The sequence below is a fragment of the Erinaceus europaeus genome, chromosome 15 (genome assembly GCF_950295315.1).
Source record: "Erinaceus europaeus chromosome 15, mEriEur2.1, whole genome shotgun sequence".
NCBI classification, from domain to species: domain Eukaryota; kingdom Metazoa; phylum Chordata; class Mammalia; order Eulipotyphla; family Erinaceidae; genus Erinaceus; species Erinaceus europaeus.
The window spans coordinates 49,020,280-49,039,907 of record NC_080176.1 but is presented as its reverse complement, the minus strand read 5'-3'; the positions used below and the strand labels follow the sequence as shown (position 1 = coordinate 49,039,907).

The 19,628-nt window shown below is 37.1% G+C and overlaps 1 protein-coding gene across 27 annotated transcripts in view; it reads right to left on the bottom strand.

The window, feature by feature from the left end:
- Window positions 1-19,628, bottom strand: part of DTNA (dystrobrevin alpha) — a 431,975-nt gene that overhangs the window by 88,842 nt on the left and 323,505 nt on the right. For all 27 annotated transcript variants that reach the window (XM_060173679.1, XM_060173699.1, XM_060173682.1 and 24 more), the window contains one exon: window positions 3,072-3,157. In XM_060173679.1, the coding sequence (XP_060029662.1) occupies window positions 3,072-3,157 (86 nt within the window). The remainder of the gene's footprint in view (window positions 1-3,071; window positions 3,158-19,628) is intronic.

Genomic DNA, 19,628 nt, shown 5'->3' with positions numbered 1-19,628 from the left:
ACAATTCCACTCCGTCATCTATGGAGCCCCATGGTACCTGCTGGGATTCTCAAGGTCTTAGTGTATGGTAAGGGGCAAGGTCTATTGGGTGAGCTCCTATACACCCCCCCCAATTCTAGTGTTTTAAACAGAACAAAACAAATCTCCCCAGTAAACATTTGACATAACCAAGCTTATGGCTCTGGGTCAACAAGTATCCAGTACATTAAAGCACTGATTTGTAATCTGACCAAGAAGAATTTTACAGGGAAATAGTGTATTGGGCAAGTTTGTGTTGGGGCTGATTTGTCCTATTGTAGGGGAGACACCCTCAAGGCTTAGACTGTTGGTGAGCGTGCCCCAGAAACACACAGTGGACACTCTGCTCCTTGGTTCCTAGTGACTTATGGCATTCCTCCTGAGTATTAGAAGTTGCTCTGCTTTTTGGCTCATTGTAAAGCAGTTTTTGAAACTCAGCTTTATCTGTTATTTTTGAAATTTTATGATGTATTTCCAGTTAATTCCTTTTGTTCTATTCTTGTCAACATTAAAGAACTAGTTGGTACAAACTGGATATCCTTTGTTTTTATGCACAGAGGTAGAAAAAAAAACCTAAACAAGCACAGTAGGCAGATAAACGTGAATTAAAAAAATACAAATTGAAATCTAAACTTTAAACCTTGAGAATTTCTCCACCTTTTTATCCTTTCATTCTACATCCTTCATTTTTTCTTATTAAAAAAAAAAGAAGACTTGTGATTTTATCTGCTTTATTATTTAAATGCAAACCTGCAAAAAAAAAAAAGATTGTAGAAAGCACCTACAGCTCTGCTTACCAAGCATCAACCACTGTCGTGATGCAAAAGACTAGCCTTATATTTCCTTACTCAGTCAATAATTGTCACTAAAACTAAAAATGCAAGTGACTAAAATTATTCATCAGTGACTAGCTAACATTTTGGAGAGGTTCTTTCAAATGAAATGCTTTCTGCTAAATTGTTCTTGGTCAAATTGCTTTGAACCAAGTTAGTTGGAAACCACTAAAAATGTCTTTGAACACTTCCATCAAAAGTGATTCTCATTTGTAAAACTGTGGGCATGTAAGGCTAGGATTCAGGTCCACTGCTCTTCGAAAGAGCATTGTGATACAACGTGACCACATTACCCGTTTTTCTATCAAATTTGTGATACTGTGTAGCTTATGTATTAGTGTATTTCCAATAGGACTCATGTATTTGTTTCTTCTTTCTCTGAATTAAGCAGGATTTTACTTGTTAGGAAGGATGTTTTGCCCACTGTGAGATGAGGAAAGAAGCTGATGACCAGTAAGCTAACTTTCATATGATAGCTCAATAGATAAGTTACATAGCTAGGTTTCTCACCTGGGACTCCCAAGTCCCTCTTTTCCACAGAACATTATATAAATTCATAATATTTTGGTTAAGGGAGAAGGTTAAATTGAACATTTTCTTTATGACAGCACCATATACAAAACTATAAACCAGTTATAAATGAATAACCTACTCCTATCTCATTCTTGGTCAGATTCAGAATCCTCTTTCCAACAGAATAGTTATTAATCATTCGTCTTGAAGTAGGATCCAGAAATCTATCTTAAGAATCACTAGTATATCAGGCAAAAATTAGTAGAGTTATGGGCCCCTTGGAATATACCTAAAATAGACTTCCTAGCTTCTTCCAATGTGAAGATCCCAAATCTACTATATTCTTACCTTTAGGTTTCTGATTATTAAACAATTTGTTCTGCTTTATATCAGAATGCTTTTCAGTCACCAAATTGCAGATGCTATCATGATTCCATCCAGACTTCTCTGGGCAGATAATCTCATGAATGTGTCCTGGAACCTCACCTCTCCAGAGCCCACTAGGGAAAGATGGAAATAGGCTGGGAGTATGGATCAACCTGCTAACATCCAGGTCCAGTGGAGAAGCAATTACAGAAGCCAGACCTTCTACCTTCTGTACCCCATAAAGATATTTGGCTCATATTCCCAGAGGGATAAAGAATAGGGAAACTGCCAATTGAGGGGATGGAATATGAAACTCTGGTAGTAGGAATTATATAGAATTGTACCACTCTTACCATAAATGAGAGAGAGAGAGACTATCACTGGTATAGGGGAAAAATCCAATCTCAAATTCTGGTACCTTCTAGTTATATGATTTACTTTACTGTACTTCTCTTAAGTCTTAACTTACTCACCTAAAACAAACTCCCATGTTTTGACTGTTAAATACTGATCATATTTAATGACGAAATGCAAGTAAAAGGCCTATAACAGTTCATTGTGTTGATACTTTGTCATTGGTATCTATTTAATTCTCAGTATGTACTGTTTTATGCATTTCTTTCAAACACTCTCAATATCTTTTTTAAAAATCATTTTATTTGGGGGATTAATGGTTTATGTTATAGTTGTTGACATATGGGACTAGTTCTTATCTCCCCATGATAGATGTCTGCAAAACACTCTCACCCCTAGCTCAGCTCCTTTTTCACTGTCATACACCAGAACCTCAAAGTCTTCCCTCCCAGTCTTCTCCCTGCCCTCCTTCCACAGAGTCCTTTGCTTTGATGCAATGCAGTTCTTAAGCACTTTTATACCTGTATCTTGTGAATGTCTATACTAAAACCTTTAGAGTTCCCAGTGATTTGAACAGTACTGATTGAGAAGAGTGAGAATATGTATTAGGAGCTTTGGCTCCAATTTATCTAAAAAGGAGACTGCTTGGCATGCCTTCCTGTCCTTACATTGATAGTCTTAAGCTTGCAATGCAACACAGTACAACTCACTTGAGAGAATGTATATCTTAAGTTAACATCACAGTCTAATTAGTGGTACTCAATATGTGATAGATAATAACAATTCACATGTTCTTTTCATCAACACTTACTGAATATGAAAATATTTTATGACAAAATTTAAAGAGCAATAATTATATATCAGACTTCTTTTACAGAGTGAAGAAAATCTCAAATGGGCTGGAATATTTATCAGGAAAGGGGAAGAGGAAAATGTGGCAAAAGATACAGGATGTATTAGCAGAGAGATACACAAAGAATAACTTACATCTTAACTTGTCCATGATCTTCCCTCCACACAATGTGGCTAAAGCCATTTTGACAGCAAATACAGAAATTTTACCATGACCTTCCCTGTTTAAAGATATCAGAAAATAAAAAAGGTGTCATTTGGACAGTTCCCAATACTGTAGTTTGACATTTTGCTGTTCAGTAGAAGTCACAGGACATTGTAGCTGCATGCATTATATGAACACATTCATTATAGAAAAGGTTATGAATATAATTCAATGCACATTTCTGAAAAAATGCCTATTCAATATTTCTTTTTTTTTCTAGCAACAGCAGAAACTTCAAGCTATTTTTTATATATGACACTTGCGCAAAGCACTCACTGCTCACCAAGGAAAATGTGTTATTTCACTATGGATTAACATGATAGAATGCTTTTTACTTGAGTTTCATAAAATGATCTTATGCATGGTGATTCCACAGTCTCTACAATTTGTTTGATTAAGGTTTCAGAAAAATCTTAATTATTTTTCCCCTAAAAACTTCAAAATTTGGTCAGAGGTTAGTACTCTGGGGACTTTTTTTCATAACATATTATCTTCAACTATCACTCCTTACCCAAAAATCAACAGTGTTTATGAAATGTACTTAATTTTCAATAGAAGTCATACATTCAAGGAACAAAAATAAGATCTCTGAATAGTTCTTCATTGCCCAAATGAAACAATAGTTCTCAAATCTCCACAGACTCAGGAGATACAACCAACATTCTCTCATAGTAACACAAAGGACATTCTTAAGGATTATAATGCTTTATCTATATGGTTTTCAAGCCAGAATATTGTTTATCCTTATATTATTGGAATTAAAAAGTGTATCAGAGTAGTAGGTGCAGCTTTTGCAGTAAAAAGAACTATTTAGAACAACGTTACAGAAGGTAAGTAATACATGCACTGACAATATTTTAATTTATAGACTAAATCATTTATGTGAACAAGATCCATATATCTGACATATGAGACTAATAGGATATAACAGTTGTGTTGTTACTCCTTCCAAGATCATTTGTATTTCTCTTTGTTGCTGTCTTTCATCATATAATTTAGAACATAGCTAGTCAGAACACAAAATCATTTGAATCTTGACGCTAGTGACTCTCCTACTCAGTTTTTTGAACCTAAGCACAGGACTTCATGTCATTACTGGTCTGAAATCTTCACTTGGACATCCCACAGTAAATGCAGTGATTTCAAAAGGAGTTTATTATCATCACAAAGCCCTCCTCTAACATAGAGATCCTTCTCAAATCACACTTTTTTAAAACAGTGAAGGCCCAGAATCTAGTGGCAATTGCTTGATACTTAATATTTGGTCTATCTTCACCACATCAAATCACTTAATTTGTCTATTTACATGTCTGAATGTTATCTGACTTCACAGTGTAAAATATTCACAGGCAGTAACTATGCTTTCTATATTAGACAAATTCCCAATACCATGCATTTTGTCTCGCATGGTTAGTGAACAACAAATTTCTTCTACTAATGCATAACTATTAATCATTATAGTAGATGCCTACAGAATTTTAAAGGCCCACTCACTAAATTCACTGATTCTAGAGCAGGTTACTATAATAAAAATGCAGTGACTTCTGTGAAAGTAAAAAGAACAGTTTTTTTCTATGTCCCCTGTATTGCCAATTGCATGGGTAACTGCAGAGTGAAAAATTCTATTTCAAGAAATAGCTTCTTAAGCTAAAACATGGTTCAAATAATGAAAAGCAAAAATTCCACAATGTATCAAATGACATGGAAATTACTGGGAAGACAGAGAACAGAAATAATGAAATGACAGAGTAAATTTGAAATGCAAAGAAGCTGAGGAGGAAAATATGTGAGTTTTCAAGAGCAATACAGGTTTCTTTCCATGAATCAGAGAGAAAATTTTATTACAAGAAATAAAGATAGACCTCAGATGATACAGGATTAGAGCTTTCCAAAGGATAGCACACACAGGAATTCTTAAACCTTTAGCTTTAAATGGAGGAGATCAGAGGAAATAACCAGTCCTGTATTGTTCCTGGAAATGCAAGAATAACGATATTAAATGCAACAGTCATTGTATCAGAGCAATTCTGTCAAATTGACACAATAAATCTAGATAAATTGTCAAGTGGAGGGCAGCTCAATGAGAGTTTTGCAGGAACTCAAGGGTGAAATTAGACCACTGGAATCTATTGTCATGCAAGCTGTGCCAGATTGCAAATGTGACCCCTGTCATAAAGAAGGATTCTGGCAAGTATGGAAGAATGCAGACCTTGGTAAACATGACAATCATGGGTGAGTTCAGACCTTGCTTACTTTGTTCTCCCAATCCCCACCAGGGTAATGGTCTAAGGAGCTTAAAGAAGCATCATAGAATATTTCACAGCAGACATCAGGGTCACCTAACCCAAGTACAAATGGAAGATTAAAAAAAAAAATCCTGTTTATCTATTTATTTGTTTATTGAATAGAAACAGAGAGAAATGGAGAGGGAAGGGACAAGTAGAGGGAGAAAAGGAGAGAAAGGAAGAGAGAGATGAGGGCTGGGGGAGAGAGAGAAATGTAGAACTGTTTCACTGCTAGTGAGGCTCTTTGCCCTAGAGGTGGGGACCAGAGGCTTGAACCTGGATCCCTGCAGCATAGCATGTATGGTTAGCCAGATGCACATAGACTGCCCCCAAAGTGGATGATTATTAAAGAACATTTCAGTATATATAATATGGTGAAGAAAAAAGGGTGTAAAGAAGATATTAACCTCAATTTCTAGCTGTCTCTATCCAATAAATCAATAAAGAGAATTTTTTAAAAAGAAGTTAACTATTCATCTGACATTTTTATTAAAAGAATAGTCTCAAAGACAGCCTATGTATTTAAAAGACTCAGTCTGTGTTTTAAGAAGTTCTAGACATATCTTTGATATGTTGTCTCTCCCAAAAGCCTAGACCAGGGAGAACAGAAGCAACCGGTAGCACAGCTATATACAAGATGCTGGGTATTGTACCCGAAACCCTATCAAAGGGACTTTCCAAAGTTAACCCTATCACCAAATAATGTGACGATAACAATAACTATCCATTGTCTTCTTGAACCCTAAGACAACACGAACCTCACATTTCCACTATACAGCCTATATTTCCCCCAGTCCTGGAACCTTAGGGTGGGGCCCACTTTTCTGCATGCTGCTCTCAATTCAAATAAAATAATATTGCATCTTCGGATCACAACCTAATCAACGCAACGAGTGCCACCCCAGCATGCTTCACTTCAGACTGTGACCAGAGACTTCAGGTGTGGAATGACAACCCTTCAGCTTCATCACTCGGGTGAGACCTTTCCTTTCATAGTATTCTCTAATTCCATTCCAGATGGTCCACTCCCCAATAAAGTCCCCAAACCTAGATATAGTCCAGGTCCCCTGAGATAGAGCATAGGTTCACCTGTGCCCATAAACTAGGGGAAAAATATATACCTGAAAGCGGAAGTACACAAGAGCATGCAGGGAATACCCCCCAACACTTCATCTGCGCGATTCCAGTCTTTAGGTCCATGATTGTTCAACAATTTGTTTGGCTTTGTATGTTAAGTCTTTTTTCAGCCACCAGGTTCCGGATGCCAGCAAGATGCTGACCAGACTTCCCTGGACAGACGACCCCATCAATGTGTACTGGAGCTCCACTTCCTCAGAGCCCCACCCTACTAGAGAAAGAGAGAGGCAGACTGGAAGTATGGATCGACCAGTCAACGCTCATGTTCAGCGGGGAAGCAATTACAGAAGCCAGACCTTCCACCCTCTGCAACCCACAACGACCCTGGATCCATACTCCCAGAGAGATAGAGAATGGGAAGGCTATCAGGGGAGGGGGTGGGTTATGGAGATTGGGTTATGGGAATTGTGCGGAATTGTACCCCTCTTATTCTATGGTTTTGTTAATGTCTCCTTTCTTAAATTGAAAAAAATACAAAAAAAAAGAATAGTCTCACATTAAAAGTAAAAACAAATCACTAATTTTACTCTTTTCTCTTTCAATGAACATTAAAATATACAGTATAAAACAAAACAAGGACACAATCCACTGAGCTTCTATGCCAGACCAAAAAAATAATTTTCTTAGAAAATGTTTATGAAAATTCTATACCAGAAATGAATGGTTAGTGAAGTGAAAAGCCAGATGTAATAATCATAGGTCAATAAGACTTTATGCCTAGAATGTGCATTAAAAGAACCCTCAGCAACTATAAAGAATGATTACTTTTATTTAAAAAATAATGGAGAACTGGTGCAGCAGATTCTTATTTATAAGTCAAAAGAATCCAGTCATTCATCTTTCACAATGTGTGAGGAAGGCTACTGAACCTCCAGTTTGAAGAGCTCAGGAAGTTATTCATAATATGAGACATAAAAGTATAGAATTCTGCAGGGAAGATGATAGTAAGATAAAGATTCACTGTAGGGATTAATGGGCGACTTAAGACTTGGAAAAAAACAATTTATCAGTGACTGAAAAAGAATATAAAAAGTGAAAAGGTTCAAAAGAAGATACCCAGTACTTTATTCATCTTTTCTCTACTATTGGCTTTTTGCATAATGAAATGTGCTCCACTTGCATATACAAATTTTACCTTTTGGATTAAATTTAGCATATAAAATTACCCAATTATAGTTGTTATATTGGTATTTAATTAATACATAAATGATTTATTAAAGGAATCAGAAAATTAGCAAAGACACAAACTGAAATTGTTTTAAAATTCATTTTTTCTGTTCTCTTATTTTCCTTTATGTTTTGTTCTCTCAGTAAGAAAAATTTAAAATTTTTTTCAGGGGACATTAATTGAAAATATGAGTAGGAAAGCACTTTCTTTTTTTAATTTAGTAGGTTTTTTTTTTTTAAAAAATATTTATTTATCAATGAGAGGGATAGGAAGAGAGAGAGAGAAAGAACCAGACATCACCCTGGTACATATTCTGCTGGGGATCGAATTCAGGACCTCATGTTTGAGAGTCCAATGCTTTATCCACTGCGCTACCTCCTGGACCACAAACACTTTCTTTTTGATTCAAATATATATAGGCATTTGTGGAATATCAATCTTAAATAAGTGGGTTATTTCACATGACTCATGATGATATAAGATAAATAACTGCTTTCCATTGGAATGAGTTCTTCACAGATTTAAAGAGATCAAGTGTTTCTTTTAACTAAGAAAACAATACTGATGGGGGGCTTTGTCTGAAAGGGAAACATCTGCTTTTGACAAGAAGGAAAAACAACAAATAGCTATTGACAGGTCTGAGATACTAGGCTGAACTCAAAGGAGACTCTCCTATTTGAAGTTACAGAATCCAGAATACAACAATGTCAAGTTCTTTCTTAAAAGCAAGATATGAATTCTCACTTTACTTTCTTGAGTAGATTGGAGGAATATTTAAAAAATACTAAAAAAATGAATCTCACTTAAAAAATTCTTTATTGGGGGATTAATGGTTTACAGTCAACAGTAAAATACAGTTGTTTGTACATGTGTAACATTTCTCAGTTTTCCACATAACAATTCAACTCCCACTAGGTCCTTCTCTGCCATCATGTTCCAGGACCTGAATGCCACCCCCCAACCCAGTACAATACACCAACTCCAGTCCAAGTTCTGCTTAGTGTTTTCCCTTCTGATTTGGAAAGCTTTTTAGATGAATTTTTTTTTTTTATAAGCAGAGCACTTATGTTGCTTTTTTGCACACGTTTTGATGGCTTAATTAACTGTGAGAAGGGCTTCCTGCTCTGATCCCCACAGCAGGTCTCTATGACACATTGATTGATCTGGAAATCATTTGTATTTGTCACTCGCTTTTAAAAGAATTATCTTTATTTATTTTTTTATTGGATAGAGACAGCCAGAAATCAAGAGCGAAGGGATGATAGAGGAGGAGAGAGACAGAGAGACACCTGCAGCCCTGCTTCACCACTCAAAAAGCTTTCCCCCTGCAGGTGGGGAGTTGGGGGGACTTGAACCTGGGTCCTTGTGCACTGTAACATGCCCCCTCATCACTCACTTTTTTATTTCAGTAGATATTTATTGGGAGGGCCCCAGAGATTGAGGATAAAAAGAGTAATAGGACACACTGAAACCCTTATTTTTTCATAAAATATTGGGGAGAAAGAAAACCCCTCCTTTTTTTCTTGTCACCAGGACTTCATGGCTGCATGATTCCACAGCTCTTGGCAGCTTTTTCTTTCCTTTTTTTTCTAGATAGAGGGTGAATGACAGAAGGGGTGAGGCAGAGAGGAGAGACACTGTTTCACTGTTTGTGAAGTTTCCCTTTTTGTGTGCTAATATGATGATGGCCAGGAGCCCAAGTTCAGGCCCTTGTGCATGGTAAGTGCGCATTCTATTGGCTGAGCCTTTTCCTCATCCTCAAGCCAGTTAATGTAAGTACAACATATTTTTATAAAGAACAGGATATTACCTTCCATCTTGTCTTTTATCTCCAGTTTACCCTAACATCTAACGAGATCTTTTTTTAAAAAAAAGATATTCTTTTACTTATTTATTTTTTAATTCTCTTTTTAAATATTTATTTGTTTACTGGATAGACACAGCCAGAAATTGAGGAGAGATAGAGAGATAGAGAGATAGATAGATAGATAGAGAGAGAGAGAGAGAGAGAGACAGACCTGCAGCACTGCTTCACCACTTGCAAAGATTTCCTCCTGCAGGTGGGGAGACTGGGGACCTGAACCCAGGTCCTTATGCTTTGTATCATGTGCACTCAACCAGGTGCACCACTACCGGGCTCTGTAAGATCTTAATATATACTAGTTAATTTAATGAATTCATAAGGTGAAAGAGACTTTCTGATTTATTTACAACTTGAGTTGTATGTTAAGAAAGACTCAGTGTTTGAGTAAAATCTCAAAGATTGATTGTAGGGTCCTTAGCATTAGCTTGTCCTTCAACATGATACTGTGGACTCAGCAGTGACCATATATATGATTATTCCTGTCTTGGGAATGGTACAGCTAGAATGTAAACACACAGAAGTCCTTTAATAAAGGGATTCATTGCTATTATTGTTTTGATTACTAAATGCTCTTGTATCTCATTGGGCTCCATGTAACGTTAGCTAAACATATGGGAAAAGCTTTCTCCATAGCACTGGGCCAGGTGAGTTTGCCAGAAGTTTCTCCAAAATAGAAGCTGACAGTGTTCCTTACCAATCATGAAATACCATCTGCTGCTCATCCAAAGCATGAATCTGACAGAAAGGTGATTGAAATTAGGGATAATCAATTTAGCTACTATTGAAAATTATTTGGAGATTCCATTCAGTAACATGTAGGAATCTTGAAACAAAGCACTTCTCACCAGAATACAATTTAGTGACAGGATGAGAATGCTCTGTGGATCTCGCCAATTTAAGATGTGCTTAGAGAGCACGGACATTAAAAACAAGACAAACAATATAGCAAGAAGAAGAAAAAGCCCAAAGATGTGATGATAAATAAAAATCACAAAACCAAGCAAATATTATTTTAAACATCTAGTTTTCACCATAGCAATGATAGAAGAAAAAAAAAGAAAAACATTCAATTTTATATGATTTTTCTTTTTCTTTGTTTTTACATGTCCACACAGCTTCAAATGGGAGCAATATAATTCACTGGTGCACAGAGAAACAGCTGCGTACTTTGTACTGCAACTTGCATTAAACATCAGAATCATTTTTAAAACTCAAAAGGCAGAAGGATTTTGGCAGCGTCTCAGGATTATTTCATATCCATGTATCTGACGGAATGTTGTGGTGCCTTTGATAGTGTAGGCTCAGCAGTAGGGATGATGTTCAAATAGCTCAGCAAGGTGTAATATGTCAAAGAGGAAAATACCAGGACTTTTGTATTCCCCAGATAATACTAATATATAACAGATCTGGAATTCGGAATGGATGTCATAAAACTGGCTCTAGTCTACAATGCAAAACTTGTTAAGTCTAAACATTTCTTTTCTTTTTTAAAATTTTATTGGAGGGGTTAACTGTTTACACTGCAGTGATTGACTGACACAGGTAGAATTTCATTATGTAGCAGGACCCCAAAGTTCTCTTCCACCCCTCCCTCCCACCTTCTTCCCCAGAGTCCTTTGCTTTGATGTAACACACCATTCCTAGTCCATGTCTCATTTAAGACCAAATATTTCTTTCACATACACTCTGTCAAACATATCTAACTACCACAAACTGGAAAGGTTAGGAATGTGATCATAATAGTAATAATAATAATATCCTTAATATGGAGGTTAAGTTTGGGAAAGTGGCAATTTAATTCTTAAAAAAAAAAAAGAAAAAGAAAGCATGAATAGAACTGAATTTAACAGAATTTCTACAACAAAATAACTTTTCCCCAGAGTTACCTCATCTATTGTAAAGTGGTATTACTGGAAGTTATTAATTTTTTATGTCTTATTCAGTCTGGAAAATTATAATAACATAGTGCAAAACCAGCAACATTATTGGCACATGATAAATGCTAAGTACATCTTAGATATGATTGTTACTGTGAAAGAAATGAAGATTATAACCAATGCTTCCTAGAACCTCACTTCTCCAGAGCCCTACCCCATTAGGGAAAGATAGAAATAGACTGGTGGTATAGATTCATCTGTCAATGTCCATGTCCAGCAGAAAAGCAGTTACAGAAGTCAGAAATCCCACTTTCTGCACCTCAAGAAGAATTGGTTTATACTCCCAGAGGGATAAATAGGAAAATTTCCAACGGAGTGGATGGGACATAGAACTCTGGTGGTGGGAGCTGTATGGAATCACACCCCTATCATAATTATACCCCTTACAATCTTGTAAGTCAATATTAAATCACTAATAAAAAATAAAACATAAAGAAGAATGAAGATTATGGCATGAGACAGTAAGATAAAGCATAAGGTGAAACTTGAGGTGTGTATGGTGTATTCTACCAAAGCAAAGGATTTTGAGGAAGAAGGATAAAGGATGGAGTGGAAGGAATCAGGGGTCCTGGTATATGATGGTGGAACTGAATCTAGATGGAGGAGTGTTTTGCAGACACCTGTGAGGAGGTGAGAGGCTATACCTTTGTGTCAAGAGTTATATTGTATACCATTAACCCTCCTCTACCAATAAAGTGAAAAAAGAAAAAAAGCACAGTAGATGAATGTTGAGAAAAAAACATACATCTCTCATGAATATTATAAGAAAACAAACATGCCATTGTTTCCTTCTTGTACTTGGTATGCACAATTTTTAATATACAAAAAGTATTTTAACTTTTATTTAATTTTTAAAATAAACTATCTGGTTTATATATCTTTGCATGCTTAGATTATTATTTTATTGGCTAGTTGTTGAGATTTATATGCATTGTCTCTTATAAAAATGAAGAATATAGCTTGATTTAAGAAAATATAAAAATCCTCTCCTCTTCTCTCCCGGATCAACTAGGAATACCAAAGGAGACCACCTGGGACTGAAACAAGACAGGACTAGAACGACTACAAGAACCCACCAAATCACCAGTGAGTGCAAAAACATGTGGCTGGTGACAGAGAGGAGCCTAGGGAGAGACTAAGTGGCTGGTAACAGTCCAGCGGTTTATCAGTTGAGACACCACCTCCAGGCTGTTCCACCAACAAGAGGACAGCTGAAGAGAGGAGAGGACTCCCCGGAGACTCATCAAGTGCAACTCTGAGTCTCCATTGCTACTGCCCTCAGAGTCTGGAGCAGTGGCAGGGAGGGTCACTGGGGAGATCTATCCAGGAAACTCAGGAGAAGACCTATACCTCGGTGGCATAGCTGTGGAGCTGTGAAAGTCTCTTTGCATAACCACTGGACTATCTCTGCCACACCATGCCTTATCTCTTGGTCAGGAGTCAGTGATTAAGCTAAGAAGCCTACTTATAGTTTAGAAGCCCTCATGCTCCCATATCCTACAGAGAAGAAAAAAAAAAGAGGCTTTTAAATCACTGAACTCCAACTAAGGGATTAAAAGACTATTGAAACAACTGTTAACTTCCACCACTGTGAACTGTTTAATTACCTTACTTAGACACAAGTCAATCGAGGAAATAGTGATCAGTAATTTGAAAAGTACTAAGAGAGGGAACTCATAACATAATATATAAAATGGGTACACCAACAAGAAGAAATATTAGAGAAACAAACCAGGACAACAGTCCAATTAAAAGGCCCCAAAAGGGGGAAGCACAAAATAACGAGTTCAACATCCAAACATTAGCTAAGGAAATAATCACAGGAGTGAGTAAAGAGTTTGAAAGAATTGTAGTCAGAAATACAGGAACAACAAATGAGACTCTGGAAGAAAACACTATCTCAAGGTTATTAGAGAGCTGAAAGCTGAAATAGCTGAGCTAAGAACACAACTAGCTGAACAAGCTAAAACAGTATCAGAACAGGGCAACAAAATAGATGAACTCCAGAAAACAGTAGAGGGGAGAGAGAATAGAATCAATGAGGCTGAAGACAGAATCAGCAAGATTGAGGACGAATTAGAGACAACTAAAAAAGAAGTAAGAGATCTCAAAAAGAGATTAAGAGATGCTGAAAACAACAACAGAGACGTATGGGATGACTTCAAAAGAAACAATATACGCATTATTGGCTTACCAGAGGAAGAAAGAGAGGGAGAGGAAGAAAGCATTCTTCAGGCCATAATAGCTGAAAACTTCTCTAGTCTAGACAACATCAAAGACAATGTTCAAGAAGCCCAGAGGGTCCCAAACAGAATTAACCCAGACTTATTGACACCAAGACACATCATATTTAGAATGGAAAGGAATAAGGATAAAGAAAGGATCCTAAAGGCTGCAAGAGAAAAACAAAGAGTCACCTACAGAGGAAAACCGTTAAGATTAGCAGCAGACTTCTCTACACAAACACTACAGGCCAGAAGAGAACGGCAAGATATTTATCGAGTGCTCAATGAGAAAGGCTTTCAACCAAGAATACTATATCCTGATAGACTGTCATTCAGACTAGAGGAAAGCATCAAAACCTTCTCAGACAAGCAACAGTTGAAGGAATCAACTATCACCACGCCTGCCCTGAAAGAAGTTCTAAAAGGTTTCCTATAAACAGTCAGACCATCATAAATATGACATATAACAGAACACTCTAAAACTGTACAAGAATGGCGTTAAAATAACTTCAATCTTTGATATCAATAAATGTCAATGGCCTGAATTCACCTAGTAAAAGACACAGAGTAGGAAGATGGATCAGAAAATACAATCCAACAATATGCTGTCTACAGGAAACCCACCTAACTCAACAAGACAAACACAGACTCAAAGTGAAAGGATGGAAAACTATCATACAAGCCAATGGCCCACAAAAAGGGCAGGAACAGCTATTCTCATATCTGACATGATAGACTTTAAAATAGGTATGATTTAAAAAGATAGAAATGGACACTACTTAATGCTCAGAGGATCAGTCAATCAAGAGGACTTAACAATTATTAACATCTATACACCCAATGGGAAGCCATCTAAATACATCAAACGTCTACTGAAAGAGCTACAGCAATATATTAATAGCAACACAGTCATAGTAGGGGACTTCAACACCCCACTCTCTCAACTTGACAGATCATCCAGGCAGAAAATCAATAAAGACATAAGGGGGCTAAATGAAGAGATAGATAAACTAGAACTATTGGACATTTTCAGCGTCATTCATCCCAAGAAACTGGAATACACATTTTACTCAAATCCACATGGTCATTCTCAAGGATAGACCATATGTTAGGCCACAAAGACAGCATCAGCAAATTCAAGAGCGTTGAAATCGTCCCAAGCATATTCTCAGACCACAGTGGAATGAAACTAACACTTAACAATCAACAAAAGATTAGTAATAGTCCCAAAACGTGGAAACTCAACAGTACACTACTTAACAACCTCTGGGTCAAAGAGGAAATCAAGGAAGAAATCAAAATGTTTTGAGACTTCAATGAAAATGAAGACACAAGCTATCAAAATATTTGGGACACAGCTAAGGCAGTACTAAGAGGGAAGTTCATAGCTATACAAGCACACATTAGGAAACAAGAAAAAGCACAAATAAATAGCCTGATTGCACAACTTAAAGACCTAGAAGAAGAACAAAGGAACCCTAAAGCAACCAGGACAGAAACACTAAAGTTAGAGCAGAAATAAATAACATTGAGAATAAGAAAACCATACAAAAGATCAACGAAAGTAAATGTTGGTTCTTCGAAAGAGTGAACAAAATTGACAAACCTTTAGCCAGACTCACAAAACCAAAAAGGGAGAAGACCCAAATAAATTGGATAGTAAATGAAAGAGGAGATATCACAACAGACACCACAGAAATTCAACATATCATACGAGGCTTCTATGAACAACTATATGCCACCAAGCTAGAGAACCTGGAAGAAATGGAAGATTTCCTAGATACCTACCAACTTCCAAAACTAAGTAAAGAGGAAGTGGATAACATGAACAGGCCCATCACAGCCAATGAAATTGAAACAGTTATTAAAAATCTCCCCAAAAATAAAGTCCTGGACCAGATGGTTTTACAAATGAATTCTACAAAACCTTCAAAGAAGAACTAATACCTCTACTTTTAAAAGTCTTCCAGAAGATTGAAGACACTGGAATACTCCCTTCCAGCTTATATGAAGCTAACATCACTCTGATACCAAAAGCAGACAGGGACACAACCAAAAAAGAAAACTATAGACCAATATCTCTGATGAACATAGATGCTAAAATATTGAACAAAATTCTAGCCAACCGGATACAGCAGTATATTAAAAATGTCGGGGTCTCTGACAGGGTGATCTCCAGGGGAAAGGTAATGGACTGGTTCTTTCTCGCTCACGACAGGGGTGACACAAAGTAAAAGACACTAGGGAGCTCTCCAGCATGTTCAGAACTCAGAACTCGTTTATTATCAAGGTGGACATGAGTTAAATAGAAAAACAAATGAAGGGAATTATTACTGAAATATGTCAGAAATTACAGGTTTCTTAGCGGTCGGCATACCCCTAAGGTAGGGGGCTAGTATGACAGGAATTGATGAGATACAAGACAGTTATTCTCCATGACGCAAGCAACTTAATTATCCAAAGGTATTTGAGAGAAGCATAGGGGTTAAACCTGTAGGGTGAGACAGAGAGAAGATGGATATCAAAAGGTCATATAGTTTGGAATTTCTCTTGTCTGGGGTCTGAGGTGTGTGATGAAGTGTGTGATAAGGTGTGCTCTTCTGTGATCAGAAGGTGACTTTGAATAAGTGAATCTGCGGCCATGTGGCCTGCAGCTAATGGAGGGAAGTACTGGGGTTACTGTGGGCCTGAGAGTCAAGAAGGAAAGAACTAACTCTGAGTTTCCCCCTTTTTGCTCACCTAAGTTGAGAGAGACTTACCAAGAGGTTATCTTCTCAGACCTCCAATCAAGGACGGGGGTGGTTCTCCCTAAGCTCTATCAGGCTTACACATAGTCCCAACAAAAAAGATTGTTCATCATGACCAAGTGGGGTTTATCCCAGGCATGCAAGGTTGGTTTAACATATGTAAATCAATCAATGTGATCCACCACATCAACAAAAGCAAGACCAATAACCATGTGGTCATATCAATAGATGCAGAGAAAGCCTTTGATAAAATCCAACATCCCTTTATGATCAAAACACTACAAAAAATGGGAATAGATGGAAAATTGCTGAAGATAGTGGAGTCTATATATAGCAAACCTATAGCCAACATCATACTCAATGTTGAAAAACTGGAAGCATTTCCACTCAGATCAGGTACTAGACAGGGCTTCCCACTATCACCATTACTATTCAAAATAGTGTTGGAATTTCTTGCCATATCAATAAGGCAGGAGCAAGGAATTAAAGGGATACAGATGGGAAGAGAAGAAGTCAAACTCTCCCTATTTGCAGATGACATGATAGTCTACACAGAAAAACCTAAGGAATCCAGCAAGAAGCTTTTGGAAATTATCAGGAAATACAGTAAGGTGTCAGGCTACAAAATTAACATTCAAAAGTCAGTGGCATTCCTCTATGCAAACACTAAGCTAGAAGAAATTGAAATCCAGAAATCAATTCCTTTTACTATAGCAACAAAAACAATAAAATATCTAGGAGTAAACCTAACCAAAGAAGTGAAAGACTTGTATACTGAAAATTATGAGTCACAACTCAAGGAAATTGAAAAAGACACAAAGAAGTGGAAAGATATTCCATATTCATGGGTTGGTAGAATTAACATCATCAAAATGAATATACTACCCAGAGCCTGCTACAAATTTAATGCTATCCCCCATCAAGTTCCCAACCACATTTTTTAGGCGAATAGAACAAATGCTACAAATGTTTATCTGGAACCAGAAAAGACCTATAATTGCCAAAACAATCTTGAGAATAAAGAACAGAACCAGAGGCATCACACTCTGAGATCTCAGATTGTATTATAGGGCCATTGTCATCAAAACTGCTTGGTACTGGAACATGAATAGACACACTGACAAGTGGAATAGAATTGAGAGCCCAGAAGTGAGCCCCCACACCTATGGACATCTAATCTTTGACAAAGGGGATCAGACTATTAAATGGGGAAAGCAGAGTCTCTTCAACAAATGGTGTTGGAAACAATGGGTTGAAACATGCAGAAGAATGAAACTGAAGCACTATATTTCACCAAATACAAAAGTAAATTCCAAGTGGATCAAGGACTTGGATGTTAGACCACAAACTATCAGATACTTAGAAGAAAATATTGGCAGAACTCTTTTCCACATAAATTTTAAAGACATCTTCAATGAAACGAATCCAATTACAAAGAAGACTAAGCAAGTATAAACCTATGGGACTACATCAAATGAAAAAGCTTCTTCACAGCAAAAGAAACCACTACCCAAACCAAGAGACCCCTCACAGAATGGGAGAAGATCTTTACACGCCATACATCAGACAAGAGGTTAATAACCAACATATATAAAGAGCTTGCAAAACTCAACAAGACAACAAATAACCCCATCCAAAAATGGGGGTAGTATATGGACAGAATATTCACCACAGAAGAGATCCAAAGGCTGAGAAACACATGAAAAAATGCTCCAAGTCTCTGATTGTCAGAGAAATACAAATAAAGATAACAACGAGATACCACTTCACTCCTGTGAGAATGTCATACATCAGAAAAGGTAACAGTAGCAAATGCTGGAGAGGTTGTGGGCTCAAAGGAACCCTCCTACACTTCTGGTGGGAATGTTAATTGGTCCAACCTCTGTGGAGAACAGTCTGGAGAACTCTCAGAAGGCTAGAAATGGACCTACCCTATGATCCTGCAATTCCTCTCCTGGGGATATATCCTAAGGAACCCAACATATCCATCCCAAAAGATTTGTGTACACCTATGTTCTTGGCAGCACAATTTGTAATAGCCAAAACCTGGAAGCAACCCAGGTGTCCAACAACAGATGAGTGGCTGAGCAAGTTGTGGTATATAGACACAATGGAATACTACTCAGCTGTAAAAAATGGTGAATTCACCGTTTTCAGCCCATCTTGGATGGAGCTTGAAAAACTCATGTTGAATGAAATATGTCAGAAATGAAGGATGAATATGGGATGTTCTCACTCTCAGGCAGAAGTTGAAAAACAAGATCAGAAAAGAAAACACAAGTAGAACCTGAACTGGAATTGGCGTATCGCACCAAAGTAAAAGACTCTGGGGTGGGTGGGTGGGGAAAATACAGGTCCAAGAAGGATTCAGAGGACCTAGTGGGGGTTGTATTGTTATATGGGAAACTGGGGAATGTTCTGCATGTACAAACCATTGTACTTACTGTTGAATGTAAAACATTAATTCCCCAATAAAAAAAAGTAAAAAAAAAAAAAAAGAAAATATAAAAATCACTGTTCCCTTAACATTTGTCACTGTCTTACTATGAGTTGCAAGTACTGAATAGACATAAAAGTAACATTTAACAAGGCTACATAATCTATGTTACGAGGACCTGTCCTAAGAAGAATGATTCTACTGAACTGAAATGAAGTTAATCCAATAGTTAATGTTTCCCAGGATGAGGGAAAAGAGGAAGAGAAGTCCCTTTAAGTCTTCTGTGAAAACAGAATCACTGATGTTAGTACTCATAACCACCTAATTTTCTTCTCTGTGGAGCAGATACGTGAATAAAGGGTATCTCTTTAAGTCTTGGACTTGTTAGTTTTGTTCATATGAATAGAGACTAAGGAGAATCTAATATCGGAAAACGCATGAAGACACATTTGTGTGTTAAGAGCTCAAAACACCCTTTGATTTTCATTCATTCATTCATACATTTACTGATTAATTTATGAGCAAGGTCTTGTCTTATGTGCTGTGCATATAAAGAGTAGACCTGCTCCCACTCTAAGGTAGAGGTAGGAAGAACCTTATATAAGTAGTAAGACATATACTTTAACTGCAGAATCAGATACAGGAGCTGGGGGCCTGGGTAGATTGATCAGTTTGGGCTTGAGAGAT